The sequence below is a fragment of the Hemicordylus capensis genome, chromosome 2, assembly GCF_027244095.1.
Source record: "Hemicordylus capensis ecotype Gifberg chromosome 2, rHemCap1.1.pri, whole genome shotgun sequence".
NCBI classification, from domain to species: Eukaryota; Metazoa; Chordata; class Lepidosauria; order Squamata; family Cordylidae; genus Hemicordylus; species Hemicordylus capensis.
The window spans coordinates 14440850-14457397 of NC_069658.1; the positions used below are offsets into that span (position 1 = coordinate 14440850).

At 42.4% G+C, this 16548-nt stretch overlaps 1 protein-coding gene across 6 annotated transcripts in view; it reads right to left on the reverse strand.

Moving 5' to 3' along the window:
- The window catches only part of DYM (dymeclin), a 292392-nt gene that overhangs the window by 222578 nt on the left and 53266 nt on the right, over positions 1-16548 (reverse strand). For all 6 annotated transcript variants that reach the window (XM_053297362.1, XM_053297363.1, XM_053297361.1 and 3 more), the window contains 3 exons: positions 14058-14151; positions 12166-12299; positions 5801-5873 (listed from right to left, as the gene is read on the reverse strand). In XM_053297362.1, coding sequence (XP_053153337.1) covers positions 5801-5873; positions 12166-12299; positions 14058-14151 — 301 coding nt within the window. The remainder of the gene's footprint in view (positions 1-5800; positions 5874-12165; positions 12300-14057; positions 14152-16548) is intronic.

The window sequence follows — 16548 nt, forward strand, 5'->3', positions numbered from 1 at the left end:
TCTTCCTGAAAACAAACAGAGAAGGAGACGCTCTAATTTCAGCAGGGAGCATTTTCCAAAGCCCGGGGGCAGCCACAGAGCAAGCCCGGTCCTGAGTTACCACCAAAAGAGCTCGTGGCAACCATAACTGGACCTCTCCAGAAGATCGTAAAAGGCAGCAGGGCTCATAACAAAGGAGATGCTCTCAAATAGCCTGAATCCAAATCATTAAGGGCTTTATAGGTAATAACCAGCACTTTGTATTTCACCCAGAAACATATCAGCAGCCAGTGCAATTCTTTCAAAACCAGTGTTATATGGTCTCTTCATGTTGTCCAGGAGACCAATCTGGCTGACACATTCTGTACCATTTTTAGGTTCTGGACTACGTACAAAGGCAGCCCCACATACAGCACATTGCAGTAGTCAAGTCTGAAGGTTACCAGCATATGTACCACTGTTTTAAGGTCATTCGCCTCTAGAAATGGACGTAGCTGATGTATCAGCCGAAGCTGATAAAAAGTGCTCCTGGCACTTTCTCAACCTGAGAAACCAGGGGAGAGCTTTGGGTCCAGGAGCACTCCCAAGCTATGTACCTGATATTTCAGGTGGAATGTAACCCGGTCCAAAACATGCAGATCCAAACCATCTCTCGGGTCCCAACCCTCCACAGTCAGTACCTCTGTCATCTTTGGATTCAACTTCAGTTTTTTATTCCTTATCCAGCCCATTACCGGCTCCAGGCAGGCATTTAGGGAAGATATGCCATTTCCTGATGAGGTCAACACGGAGAAGTAAATCTGGGTGTCATCAGCATACTGATAACACCCAGCACCAAACCTCCTGATGATCTTTCCCAGCGGTTTCACATAGATGTTAAAGAACATTGGAGACATTACGGAGCCTTGTAGAACTCCATACTTCTGTTCTTGCTTTGCAGAGCAACAGTCTCCAAGTAACACCATCTGGAATCTACCAGAGAGGTAGGAGCAGAACCACCATAAAACAATGCCACACAATTCCACCTCCCTTAGGCGATCCAGAAGGGCACCATGGTCGATAGTATCGAAAGTCGCAGAGAGATCCAAAAGGATCAGCAGAGTCACACTCCCTTTGTCGATAGCCAATTGGAAATAATCCATCAGGTCAACTAAGGCAGTCTCAACCCCATAGCCCACATGAAAGCCAGTTTGAAATGGGTCTAGATAATCTGTATCATCCGAAATGGCCTGGAGCTGAGAGGCCACCACCCGCTCCCTCTCAACCACCTTGCCCAACCATGGAAGGTTAGAAACCGGTCTGCAATTAGCTAACTATAAAGGATCCAGTGCAGGTCTCTTCAAAAGTGGTCTAATAATAGCCTCCTTAAAACAAGGAGGCATCCTGCCCTCCCCTCAGAGAAGCATTTATAATTTTTACCAGACCCTTTCTGATAATATGATTATCAGATGAGATAACCCAAGTTGGGCAAGGGTCAAGATAACAGGTTGTAGGGCGCACAGTCTGAAGCAGTTTGTCCACTTCCTCAGGAGTCACAAAAGGATCCAATCTAATCCCATAAGAGGAGTTGCTGGACACCTCCACAGGAGACTCTGCAGTAATTGTGGAATCCAGCTCGGCCCGAATGCGAGATTTTATCCACACAAAAAGTCGTTGAAAATGTCACAGGGAGTAACCAATGGTTCCAAGCTTAAATTTAAAGGGGAGGGGTACGTACTAACACCCTCACAACCCTAGACAACTCAGCTGGACGTGAGTTTGCAAAAGCAACATGGACAGAAAAAAACAGCTTCTTTGCTGCCCGCACAGCCAGAGCATAGCTTTTCAAATGTGCTCTGTGTTGCACCTGATTAGACTAGTGCTGAGTCTCCCTCCACTTGCTTTCTAGTCATCTACCTTGCCACTTCAGCTCCCGTAGTTCATCTGAATACCACGGGGCTGTCTTTAAAGCAAGCATGAGAGGATGCTTAGAAGCAATTGTGCCTACTGCTCTAGTAAGTTCATTACTCCATGTTTGTACCAGAGCATCAATAGAATCACTAGCAGAGCCAACTCTGAACCCTTCCCAAGTCTTTCTTATTTTATTTTATTTATTTATTTGATTGATTGATAATAAACGTATCCAATAACCTCCTTGGGTGGACAAATCTAATAGGTCCTTCACCCCTTGCAGCGTTGGGTCGAGGTTGTAAGTTCTACCTTAACCAGATGGTGATCCGTCCATGACAATGGAGAGATCAGGAGTCTCCACTCACGGAACACCTCGCTGACTGGAGCAAAAGACCAAATCGAGCATGTGACCATCAGCATGTGTCGGTCCAGAGACCAGTTGGGATAGGCCCACAGTCGTCATGGCCACTATAAACTCTTGACTGCTCCCAACAACTTGGTCCCAAAAGGAAAACTGAAGTCCCCCACCACAAACAACATGGGCGACTCCAATGCCAACTCAGTATCCAGGTCTGTCAGTTCAATTAGGGACTCCACTGGACAGCGGGGTGATCGGTATACCAGCAGAATTCCTAAGTCGTCTTAGGAATTTTAGGGAGCTTTGCAACAGGAGGAACGTCAACATTTTTCCGTAGGTTGTCTGAGTGGCGGCTTCTTTTTTCAGAATCTCTCCCTGAGGGATCTTCTTCTTGCACTTTATCTTCAGGGGCAGGATGACACCTGAGAAGCTCAGTAATCTGGAGTAAGTGCTTGGGGATCAGCGCCATCTGGTTCCAATTTTTTTACTGGTCCTGAAGGCCATGGAACCAAAGGGACTGACCAGCTGCCATCATCCATCAGTGCAGAAGGGGCAGCCTCATCCAATGGTCAAAGTGGTAGGTGGAGCAGCTACCATGGGTGCGGAAGTAAAGAGGGCCTTCTCCCACAACAAGGCACGGAGCCTGGAAGCCCTATTCTGCCTTGCCTACTTAGTATACTTCTGGCATGGACACAGTGTTCCACCATGTTCCACCCCAAGCAAGTCAAACAATGTTGGTGGCTGTACGTTGAGAAACGTTTCGCCCCACATTTGAACCATTTTTAAAAAGGAAATTTTTGTCTCCATACAAGTCCAGAGACAATTGTCTGTAGGGGTGGAGGGGGGTTGGATCTGAAACAAATAAATACGCCAAATAGAAACAAGGACACACTAGAATAGGAGGAGAGTCAGAACAAATATGGAACTGATTTTAAAAAATGTAGTATGAAAAAACCTAAGAGAGCCATTGGAAGTATTCTTCAATTGCACACGGTGACATGAAGCATGCAGTGGATGACAAAGAACTGAAAGGGAAGGAAGAGCCTCACTCTCGTGAAGGATAGGGGCAGGGCTACCCTAAAACTCTTAGAGAGTTTGGAATGTCCCCAACCGGGTTACTGCACATGCGCGAAGCACATTTTGTGTGAGGTACATTGACCACTAAGAATAACTGTGGTTTATTACAAACGGAAAGCACAAGTTCTCAATCACATGAAACATGGGGGCCAGGGATGCACAAGCCTGGCATTAGTGTCTGCTTATGGGGTGTGCACAGAACTGTGCAAGGAACTGGTACATCCGGGATGTGAAGGTTGCTTTAAGGCACGGAGAGGGTGCTCTTACCTCCCCACTGTGCTTCTCCCTCTGGCGCTGCTTCAAAAAACGCTGGCGCGGTGCGGCTGTATACCCTCTTGCCACCCAGGTCAGCATAAAACTGGAAGTGGCGGGCGCACCCACCACTTTTGGTTCTACGCTGTCCAGGGCGGCAAGATAGTATACAGCCGCCCAGTGCCAGCAGTTTTTGAAGCAGCACAGGAGGGGGAAACATGCTGGGAGAGTTAAGGGCACCCTCCCCATGCCTTAAAGCGACCCCCCACGTTTGAACCCATTCAAATATATGGTTTCCGAACTGGTTCAGCATTCTAAGAATAGAATGCCAAACCGGTTCATGCACATCCCTACCTCCTTATTCTCATAGTGGGAAACCCTTGCTTGCTATTATATCTGAACCAGTCCATTGATATATGGCCCCCTTCACTGAACGTGAACCCCCATGCCATATTACATATTTGCTTGTGTAACTCCCCTAAGTTTCAGACATCCTTTGTCATTCAGCTTAGGGTGGGAGTGGAGTTCATTATTGTTTAAGGAATGCAATTCTGAAGTCCCCTTGGGCTCACAGAATTCGTTTCACAGTTCTCTGGATCCTGGCCATAGATTTTTATAGGAATTGACTGTGGTTGCAGAAATACATTTTCAAATGAACTTTACTGACTATCACTGGACTCCATATAGCCCTGTGCTACTTCCCAACAAAGAGAACGATTTATGCGTGTGCCTATATTACTCAGTCCTTTCACCTCTCAGCATTTCCTCTAATCTGCCCCAGACAGAAGTATCACTGTTCCAGGAAGTACCAACAATGCCTCTTCGCATAATCGGAATGACTTCCCTAAATCATGCCACAAATCATTAGATAGCAAATGCCCAAAAATTAATGTAATGACGACAACACTGTGTTTTATGACAGCAAAGTTTCCAAAGAAAACAGCCATGTCTTTATCACGATGCTAAACGGCTGTCCAATTTCCAAGTGAAAAAGAAATCAGGAACATAAAAAATAGATGGCTCCAGCAGAGAAATATGTACTTCAGCAGCTAATCTGTGACATACACTACTAACCTGGCAAACACATTGAGTATACTGCTTAATTAAAACTCCTCCCCTTTGGGAAAAGAAACACACAGATTTAAACTATAAAAGGGATTAGAGAAATTTGGGATTGTTGCTTTTTCCAAAGGCAAAGAATGAAGCAAACATAACTTCTTCAGCAAAACTTCAAAAATTATGGGTGACACACTGAGCAAGGAAATGCAGGCAGTTGCATGAACTTCTGAATTATTTGCAAAGCTTTTCAGAAATCCTCTTTTAAGGCAACAATTATTGGTAATTCCTGACCCCTCCCCCTAGTTTCTGCGTCTTGCTTAATCTCATTCCTCTAGCAAGGCCAGAAGGCAGTTATTTTTATTTCTTTATATAGCATCATACATATACAGAAAGCTTTACAGGGTAATAAATAAGAATGATTCTGGACCTAAAGAGCTAACTAACTATGTTTAAAACTGCTCAACTTCTTTGTTTCAAAGCGCATCCAGCTTTATCAGATTGGTATCAGTTTGGACATGTAGCACCACCTTCTAAAAAATCCTTATTTATTTTTAATACCTATGCCTGAAGTAGAACTTAGTGTAATTTGAAGGATTGCTCCTGGCATTTCTTGTAGTCATCACTGGTAGTATCAAGACCTGTAGCAGAGTGCAGCAGTGTGCCATCAGTGAAAGTTCCTTCTGGAATGGAAGAGTTCTGCTCATACAAAGAATCCTGGCATGGCTGCAACTCTCCTGCTTCTGTTCATGCACAGTAGCAGCTTGTCCTAACAAGCTGGGGGCACCAAAGGAGGCAGTTCGAGTTGTTCTTCTCTCCCCTGTCCGAGAACTGCGCTGCCTGCAGGTTGGCCATTCATCAGGTAAAGCTGTGCAGCTGCCTCCTTTAGTGTCCCTTGGGCTCATTAGGAGGAGCTGCTCTGTTCATGGAAGGAGCTTCTGCTAACAGAGCAGTCCTCTGTTAAAGGTCTGGAAACAGCCCATTGTTGTCAGGCTATCCTGGCATTTCAAACAGTTAGACCAAGCACTACCTCACTTGCTTTGTGTTTTTTGGTCAGTTATTACATTAAAATGGGGACATAAACTCCCCTCCCCCCTGCAACCATTTCAAAACAAGGAACATTTATTGAGAAGATTCCAACTGATTTTTTAAAAATCCTAAAACCTTTTAAAGATGAAGTTTACTTACAAAAGAGGAATCTCTACAATCAGCTGGATGAGGCAGCACAGTAACTCTTCCATAAGGTCTTCACATTCTGATCCTAAAAAGAAAATACACACAGTTGCTGGATGTTTTAATATAGAACCTCTCCCCTTCACAGAGAAAATCCATAATCTTAATCCAGAATCTTGTTTCTTGTAATTCAACAGCTTCAGCCCTGATGTAGAGTATGGTTAAAACACACACACACACACACACACACACACACACACACACCCCTGGTCAATGTGGATAAAGAACCATTTGCTGAAATTTAGGGGAGGGGCCATTTCACTCTCAAAAATTAAATATGGAGTCTTCAGACTTTCTCCACTACTACCATGACCAAACTACAAAAATGTGCCATATTTAGTCTTCCTAGCTTGTCTGGAATATGGTTAAAATATTCTGTCATATGTATATAATCCTTTAAAAGGAATTGATGGAAAGGCAAGAAAAGGGAGTTAGAAAATGTAGACTGGACAGAAATATGATGGGTAAACAGTGCAAAGGGGAAACTGCTGAACGGACACATTTATTTACACAAATAATTTGTTTGAAGTGGCAGAAAGGTTTGGAGCAGCACAAAGTCTACCACCCCAAAAGAAAATCCCCAAAAGATCAGAGAAAGGGAAAATGTCTTAGGCAACAGGCACAGGCAAGCAAAAAGCAGAAATAAAATCTGGTGTAAATGAGATGAAGATGTGGGCTTCATTGCAACATTTCTGCCTTTGTAGGCAGCAAAATGATCAATTAAGTTATTGGTCTTTAATTGGTTGCTCATGTCCCACAATTGGACCACAACTCAACCAAAGATGGGTTGTAGCACTGTGGCATCAGCACCATTTTTTTGTCATTGTCATTGTTTCAGGTTTTGTAAGAGGAGAAGAAAGGAATGAGAAAGAAGGGGAAAGTGAAGGCCAAATGAATGAATAAAATATGCTCAGAGAGGGAGAGGGAGAGAATCATATATAAATAGAAAAAAATGTGGGTCCTATTTTGCAGTTGGAATTAAAGGAGAACCTTGGTCCCAAAAGCTTAGAAACTATTGAGTTAAGTTACCTAAATGGGTACAACTGGCTAAATGGAACACAATTAGGTATTATTCTAATTTAGCACTTCCTTACAAAATTACGATGAGCAGTCCACAGCTGAAAAAATAAGCAATGGGAAGTGTTTTTCTCTCAGATGCAGTCGTTAAGCAAACTCCTCAAAATGTAAGATCCTATTTAATTACTTTAATCTGACTGCTTCATGGGATCCAAAGGCAACAGGATTTTTTAAAAATCATGATGTTTATTTGGGGACAGTTCAGTCATTTGCAGCCTCAGGTTTACATACATTTTAGAGAAAGCTTTTCCACACATCATGAAAGAAGTTTGCAGAATTGCAAACTGGCGTACAAGGGCACATTACATGCCATCATTATCCAACCCTCACAACATCCCAAATGAGGAAATTATCCCAATTTTATAGAGGAGTAAGCCAAAGCAGGAAACAATCAGCTGGCAGAAGATCACAGTGAAGCAAAGATCACACCAAGGAGGAACTCCAATTTCCTGGCTTCTGTTTCCCTCTCCAAACCAACAGACCACACACAAACACCTCCTTTTAGGAGATGTCATGCTGTCTATTAAACAAAGCAATTAAATGCCACTATTTTTTAACCAACATATCGTTATGAACAGCATGGATGGGCCTATCACTAAGGATTTGCCAGACTAATGCGCAATCAGGGATTTGACAAAGAACATTAATGATCCTTTATGACTGGAGATGAAAGAGGTTTTCTTTTGATGGCCTGGAAATATCTCCCCTGCCTCCAAAACACAAAGCCAAGTCAGAGTTAAAGGCAGGGCAGAGAAATGATTATTGCAAGTTTTAATTGGGGAGGGGGCTGAGAATTGGAGCTGGGCTGGAAGAAATTGTATGTGTGCGCGGATCCAAGCAAGTGCTATCTTAGGTAATCCAGCTTTCACAGAAGAATATAGGAAGCTGTCTTATACTTGCCATGTTCAGGCATAATCCAGAGGCAGAACTGAATCCTGACTTCATGCAACTATGCAAAAAAAATTATACTAAAATTATTTATATGATCAATTCATGCATTTAGAAGAGCAAGTTTGAGTTTCCTTGGTGCAAGCATTGGAATTCGATGCAGATTACAAAATGCTTTGCAACTTGGCAAACTACCTGTTTTAAATGTTACCTGTGGGATTTCCTGAACATTAACCCTCCATCATACCTTTAAAGGAATTATGATATTAAATAAAATGTGTGACCCTGTATATAGTGCACACCAAGCCTGGAATCTCAGTGGTTATGATGCTCTAGAATACGGTGGCTGTGAAAAACTGAGGAAAAGGGAAGCAGGTTACAGACATTTGCACTACAGACATCAGCTTCCACACTTCAGATATAACTGTTAAAATCGTAACATAACATAAGAACAGCCCTGCTGGATCAGGCCCAAGGCCCATCTAGTCCAGCATCCTGTTTCTCATGGTGGCCCACCAGATGCTGCTGGAAACCACAAGCCAGAGTTGAGGGCGTGCCCTCTCTCTTGCCATTACTCCCCTGCAAATGGTTCTCAGAGCCATCCTGCCTTTGAGACTACAGGTGGCCCACAGCCCTCCGACTAGTAGCCATTGATGGACTTCTCCTCCATGAAGTTATCCAAACATCCAGGTTGCTGGCTGTCACAACGTCCTGTGGCAGAGAGTTCCACAAGTAGATCACGCGTTGTGTGAAAAAGTACTTCCGTTTGTTGGGTCCTAGATCTCCTGGCAATCAATTTCATGGAGTGACCCCTGGTTCTAGTGTTGTGTGAGAGGGAAAAGAATTTCTCTCTCTCCAATTTCTCCAAACCATGCATGATTTTATAGACCTCTATCAGGTCTCCCCGCAGACGTCTTTTTTCTAAACTAAAAAGCCCCAGGTGTTGTAGTCTTGCCTCATAAGAAAGGTGCTCTATGCCTCTGATCATCTTGGTTGCCCTCTTCTGCACCTTTTCCAGTTCAACAACGTCCTTTTAAGATGTGGTGACGAGAATTGTACGCAGTACACCAAGTGTGGTCGCACCATAGTTTTGTATAAGGGCATTATAATATTAGCCGTTTTATTTTCAAACCCCTTTCTAATGATCCCTAGCATGGAATTGGCCTTTTTAACAGCTGCCACACATTGAGTCAACACTTTCAACGAGCTATCCACCACAACCCCAAGATCCCTCTCCTGGTCCTTCACCGACAGCTCGGATCCCATCAGCATATACTTGAAGCTGGGGTTTTTCGTCCCAATGTTCACCACTTTACACTTGCTAACATTGAACCGCATTTGCCATTTTGTCGCCCACTCCCCCAATTTGGAGAGATCCTTTTGGAGCTGCTCACTATCCGTTTGGGATTTCACTCCCCAGAAGAATTTGGTATCATCTGCAAATTCGGCCACATCACTGCTTACCCCTGCTTCGAGATCATTTCTGAATAAATTAAAAAGCACCGGTCCCAGTACAGATCCCTGGGGGACCCCACTTCTTACTTCCCTCCATTGTGAAAACTCTCAATTGATACCTACCCTCTGTTTCCTGTCTTTCAGCCAGTTAGCAATCCACACATGTACTTGTCCCTTTATCCCATGACTGCTAAGTTTCCTCAGGAGTCTTTGATGAGGAACTTTATCAAAAGCTTTTTGGAAGTCCAGGTAGACTATGTCAACTGGATCACCTTGATCCACACACTCGTTCACACTCTCAAAGAAGTCCAAAAGGTTGGTGAGGCAAATTTACCTTTGCGGAAGCCATGCTGGCTCACTCCCAGCAGGGCCTGTTCTTCTAGGTGCTTTACAATTTTATCCTTGAGGATGCTTTCCATCAATTTGTCTGGAACAGACGTTAAGCTAACCAGCCTCTAATTTCCCGGATCACCCCTGGATCCCTTTTTGAAAATCGTTGTTACATTTGCTACTCTCCAGTCCTCTGGTACATAGCCCAATTTCAGGGATAAGTTAAATATTTTAGCAAGGAGATCGGCAATTTCACATTTGAGTTCTTTGAGGACTCTTGGATGGATGCCATCCGGCCCTGGTGATTTGTTAGCTTTCAGTTTTTCCAGACAGTCTAGTACATCATCTCTTGTCACTTCTATCTGACTCAGCTCTCTAGCCTCCATCCCTAAAAAGCCTGGTTCAGGAACAGGTATATGCTCAGTATCCTCTGCAGTGAAGACGGACGCAAAGAACTTATTTAGCTTCTCTGCAACCTCCATATCCTCCTTAATAATCCCTTTCACTCTGTCATTGTCTAATGGCCCAACCGCCTCCCTGGCAGGTTTCCTGCTTCTGATGTACTTAAAGAAGTTTTTGTTATTTCCCTTGATACTTTTGGCTAAGTATCAAACCTATGTTCCTCAAACTCTCTTTCTGCCTCCCTTATTGTCACCTTGCATTTCTTTTGCCAGAGTTTGTGTTCCTTTCTGTTCTCTTCATTTGGACAGGCCTTCCAGTTTCAGAAGGAAGTCTTCTTCCTTTTTATGGCTTCTTTGATGGTACCCGTGAGCCATGCTGGCATTCTCCTGGACTTAGTGGTATCTTTCCTCCTTTTGGGTATACAATCTAACTGGGCTTCTAGTATTGTGGTTTTGAGTAAACTCCATACACTCTGGAGCAAAGTGACTCTCCTGGTTTTCCCTTTCAGCTTTCTTTTCACCATACTCCTCATTTTGGAGAAGTTTCCTCTTCTGAAATTCAAAATGTCTGTGTTAGACATCCTTGGTTGTTCTCTCCCCGCATGTATGCTGAATTTGATGGCACTGTGGTCACTGTTCCCTAAAGGGTTGATGACACTGACGTCACGCACCAGGTCCTGGGTGTCACTCAGAATTGGGTCCAAGGTCGCCTTCTCTCTGGTTGGTTCCATGACCAACTGTTTTAGGGCACAGTCATTTAGTGTATCTAGAAATTTGACCTCTTTGTCCTGAACTGACTGGGTAATTGAACTCACCCATAATTACAGCCCTGCCTCTCCTTGATGCCTCCCTGATTTCCTCCTGCAACTCCCAGTCACTGTCGGCATTTTGATCCGGAGGGCAATAGCACATCCCCAGTAGCACGTTCCCTTTCTGGCCTTGTATAGTCACCCACCTCTCATCTGGAGAGGTTCGTCTGCAGTTGCCGCCAATTTGTTTGGCGGCTAATCGGGAATGGGCCTTTTTCATTGCTGCCCCTGGATTTTTGAATGTGCTCCCTGTTGAAATAAGAGCCTCCCCATCTCTGGCAACTTTTTAAAAGGCACTGAAGACACATTTATTCACCCAGGCTTTTAGTTATATCTATGGTTTTAAATTTTCTAAGTTGGTTTTAAATGATTTTAATATTAATGATTTTAATGTGGATGGGGCTGTTTATAAATGTAATAAATCATCATCGTCATCCCTGGCATCTTAGGTAGGGCTGGGAAAGACATCTGCCTGAAACCTTGGAGAGCTGCTGCCAGTCAGTAAGGACTTTATTGAGCTGGATGGACCAATGGTCTGACCCAATAGAAGGCAGATTCCTATCCCTATCTTCCTAAAGAGTTGAAGGGACAGGGTATGGAGAAGGGTGTGACAGGTAAAAATTTTGAGTGGCAAAAAAAATTGTATTTTTAAAGTTTTGTAAACCTCACAGCCTGAAAGGTAAGCTAAAAAGTCATCATTATCAACAGCATTAACTACAACAAAAACAGCAGCAGCAATAGGGTCCAAGCATGAGCTACAGCCAAGGGAATGCCTAAAATTCCACTCTGTCCATTCTTCAGTGAGAGAAGACTGTTTCACATTGTGTGGTTAGGGTTACATCATACTATGTTACGCTGCACTGTGGGCAAAAGCTCCAGGTGAGGCCAAAAGCTCAGGACAGCAGCAGCTTCTTTATTTCTTCACTTGTATACACACACACACACACACCCTGTCCATTGGCTACCACCACATCTTCAGGCACTGAATTTCTTAAGTTAATTATGTGCTGTGTGAAACACTTTTCTTCTGCCAAAGGCTGCTGACTACTGCTGTACTGAATGCAACGAGAAAAGCACCAGCTATTTTACTTTCTTCTCTTATAACACACATGTAGCCCCGGAAGAAGTCTTAAAGTTTTGCACACACACACACACACACACACATGCAGCCACGTAAGTGGTGAAAAATAAAATAGTTCTATTTGCAAGAAAAGGGGATATAAGAATCAACACAGGCTTATAGCAGTCCAAATGGCCTTTTCTGGCCAAAAGTATAAATTAAAATTCAAAAAGCAAAAAGCTTTTACAGTGATAAAGCAGCCTTCAGCAAATATGTGGTATTAAATTGTTAAACATTTACCATAGGAGCCTGGGATTTTTTCCTCATAGGTAAAATGAAGTTGCAGCTCCTCTTCTGACATCTGACAGATCAACACTTTGAGTAGGCAGCAAATAATAAACAGTGCATTGTGAGCCTGCCAGATAAAGAGGTGGCTGGAAAAGAAACAGCAGTATCAATGGCACATATACCAGTGCAACATACAGCACTTAGATATGTATTACAGCAAGCCCAAAGGTGCTCATGAGCACTACCATACAAGGTGTGGAATACTATCTTGTAGGAGTTCACACACTATTGTGTGTGCATTACTTTCCATTCACACAATTTAAAAAGGGAAAGTATTTAATTTTTAATTTTTCTTTAATTTTCAAAAGGCAATTGAATGTGTATGAAGAACAACCGAGTATCAGTACAGGAAAGGGTCCACATTTCAGTTACATGGCACATGGCAGAATAATAAAATTTTAGAGTCAGAAGGGATCCTGGAGATCTTCTAACCCACTACTTGGAGCCAGAAACTGTGACAACAACCCTGACAGACAGCCATCCAGCCTGTGCTTGAAAACATCGAGTTTGTGAACAGCTCCTATATTTAGGAAATTCTTCCTAATGATTCCTAAACCCGAATCTGCTTCCTTGTAATTCCAAACCATTGGTTCTAGTCCTGCCCTCAAGAGCAACAGAGAACAAGTCTGCTCCATCTTCTACATGGTAGCTGTTCAGTCATTTGAAGACAGTCATCAGTACAGACTCTGGCATCTCCTGGTAGGGCTGGGAAAGACCCCTGGCCTGAAAGCTACTACCAGCTGGAATAGATCCCACCAGGCTAGATGGGCCAGTGACCCAGCACACAGCATCATAATATGCTCCATCATTACTAATAATCATCATGATTACTAGTAATGTGTACATTACTAATAATCATGTGTACAGGAAATTGTCCAAACAACCTTGCAGGTCCTTCTTGTTTCTAGTAGATTCTTTAGTATAATCATCCATAAAGTATGCTTTGGATACCTGTAGTTTGCATTTCTTCCCTTCCCCAAAGCTTTTCCAAGATGAAAAAGGGCAGAACGCAACCTCTCCACCAATTACCCCAATCCAACTGTCAGAATAGGGCATTTTTTCAGCAAGGAAGAAACCATTCCTTCTCTGCTGCGGGGTGGGGTGGGGGGAGGACTTTCACGTCACATTTGCTGAGGTTTAACTCCAAAGCTTTGTCAAGCTGGTTTGTAAATACTCCTAAAAATAATCACTTAAGCTGAAAAACAAATGTTTATTTTGCAAACTAGACAGCTGGTAGCACATTATAAGGGATTGCTACATTCTAAATGAAAAACACACATAAAATAATTGCTAAATCATCTTAAACTTTTATGCTCCAAGGAATTTTGAGTCACAGACTATAAATGTAGAAAAAAGCACTGGGACGCCATTTTTATTGTCTCTCTTTCCCACCCTCAGCAAATAATGGCACAGCATTGCCCTCTCTCAGAGGCACGCCAGAGATTAATACAAACTTACATAAGCAAATATTTGTTGTGTAACTGAGAACTAGTAGAAAATGTCTGTTAAGACATTGCAACTTTTCAATGTTAGAGCTCATTCCCAGAATTTTGAAATGTTCAAAGTGTTTTGTTTTTAAAAATTTTCTGATTACAGGTATTTAGGAAACCTTGCTGACTAAAGTCCCAACCCTAAAAAGGCCTGTGTGTGCAGAACCTCAGAGATTCTAATGATATCAAGATACATGCAGAATTCATAGGAAAAATTGTTAGGTTCACGTGAGATGATGCATTCAACTAGCCACCTAATTCACAATATAAGCAAAATTTTGAACAATCTACCTTTTTCGAACTTAAAATCAGCAAAGCTGACTTAAATAAAACCCACAAGCATACTGTACTTACTTCTGACATTCTGCTGAAATTTTTAATTCTTTGGTTCTAGAAAGGAAGACTTTAATCAGTGCTGCAAGATTTCCTGTCCGAGGATTGTTCTCCACTGTGGGGAGAAATTGAACAAGTTACACAATGTTTCAGATTATCTGCGAATACAATGAGTATTTATATACCACTTTTCAACAGAAACTCTCAAAGTGTTTTGCATAACAAAAACAAACAAAATGGCTCCCTGTCCCCAAAGGGCTCACAGTCTAAAAAAGCAACATAAGATAGCAACAGCCACTGAAGGGATGCTGTGCTGGGGGTGGATAGGGCCAGTTGCTCTCCCCCTGCTCAATAAAGAGAATCACCACTTTAAAAAGGTGCCCCTTTACTTAGTTAGCAAGGGTTAAAGCCCATTTCAAATTTAACACATTCATAGTTCAAGTTTAAGACATTTACCTAGGAATAAGCCCAATTGAAGAGAGTGTTATTTACTTCCTAGGTAGTGCACTTAGGAAGAAAAAATTTTAAAGGATAAAGATTACAATATCTGATAGGTATTATAGATAAACCTCGCCATTCGCCAATCCGACACCTGCGGTTTCATGTATCCATCATTGGGTAATTGACACCCAATCTTGGCATACGTGGGGGAGGGTCACAAAGGGTTAATTTTGCATATCCGCAGGTTCAGGGTGGCCAGAAATTACCTCTGAGATCATTTTCAGCTACCATTTTGAGGACAGGAGAAATTTTGTGGCTCATTTGCTTAAATTAAAAAATTAAAAGCCTGCAATTTTTGTGTGCAAAAATGCCTGATTTGGAGTTTGGGGGGGAGCATTGCTGGACACCTGCAGACCCACAGAGCACAGTAGGACACCTTTTGATTTTAGGGCCCTTTTCGCTATTTTTCACCATTTTTGGTGTCTCCAGGAACCTGACCCCACAAGACCCATTAACTCAATGATTCGGTATCCATGGTTCCGTAATCCACTGTTGTAGCGGACAACGGAACCCCTGCATTTAACAGGGTTCACCTGTACACACACATTGGAGCTCAGTTGGCCAAAATTGGACTTTCAGAAAGTCTTTATAGAGGACCCATGTAATTTGGTCATGATAAACCAGCTTCCAGATTGAAGTGCAGCCTGTCCCATGTATGCCTAACACAGGAAATGAGAGCTCTGAGCTCCAATTTGCCGTGACAAGCCCTACCTCATGGCATGTCTATTAAGGCAGAGGCCCGTTGCACAGTCAGCGTTTAATTCATAATTCACAGGCACGGCTTTCTCACATGTATGTTAACATGACTATGCAAAATCATCCAGTAATGGAGGGGTTGGCAAACCTGGCTCTCAAGCTGTTGAACTAAAACTCCCATCATCCCTAGCCAGCTACAATGAATTACAGCTGGGGATGATGAGAGTTGTAGTTCAACAACAGCTTGAGGGCCAAGTTTGCCCACTTCTGCAATAATTGGTCCAATTGCCACTTCAGGGTTTTAGAGGCCCTATTTACACAACTATTGCCAAAGCTATGCTTGTTGCATCTTCTAGGTCACAGAGGTCAAGATTAAAGATGAAAAGGCATTTAAGTTTTTTGCAGCCAGCCCTCCTCTCTGCCACAGCAGATGTTCTCCAAAGTATTTTCCTTGTCTTAAATTTAGTCACAAAAAGCTATGGCACTTCTATCAGAAGGTCTTTTATTAGCCTAGTACAGGGTTGCACAACTTTGGCCCTCCATCTGTTGTTGGACCATAGCTCCAACAACCATCCCCAATCATGGTGGCTAATAGTCAAGAATGATCGGAGTTTTAGTTCAAAAATAGCTGGAGGACCAAAGTTGTGCAACGCTTGTCTAACAGAAATTGCTCTTAGAAAAAACTTTTCTTTTAGCACACACAGTTCTCTGGCTCAAAAACCTCTCCTTTTCTTACAATGTAGTGTTTTGTTTTCATAACTAGGTTGCAAATTTCTTCATCATGCATAATTAATAGGGCTGTAACATTTATAGCACAATCCTATGTGTGTTTATGCGGTGTTTTTGGTTAACCCATTCACTGATCCAGGCCAGCTTTTGAATGGTGCTTTAGATACTTTTATTCCAGTCCTGGCGTAGAGGCGGAGCTAACAAAAAGCCAGCAACAAGAGCACTGAAGACATATTGCACTTGCTTCTCTGTAAATAATATCTGTCTCATTAAACCATTGATATTCCCGATTCAACTCCACTGTCTTGTTCTTGGATACAACTCTTTCCTCTGGATTGTACAGTTTACTCATAAGTAAGTCCCACTGTGTTCAATGGAGTTTGATCTTTGGTAAATTTTTAATTCTTAAATTTTAAAATTTTAATGTTTTAATATTTATTTTATTCTATTGTTTTTATTGTCATGTATTTTAATTTGTAACTTTTAAATATTTTAAATTTTGTACACCGCCTAGAGATGTACATATCAGGCAGTAGAGAAATATGATAAAATCAATCAATCAATCAATCAATCAATATGTTTAAGA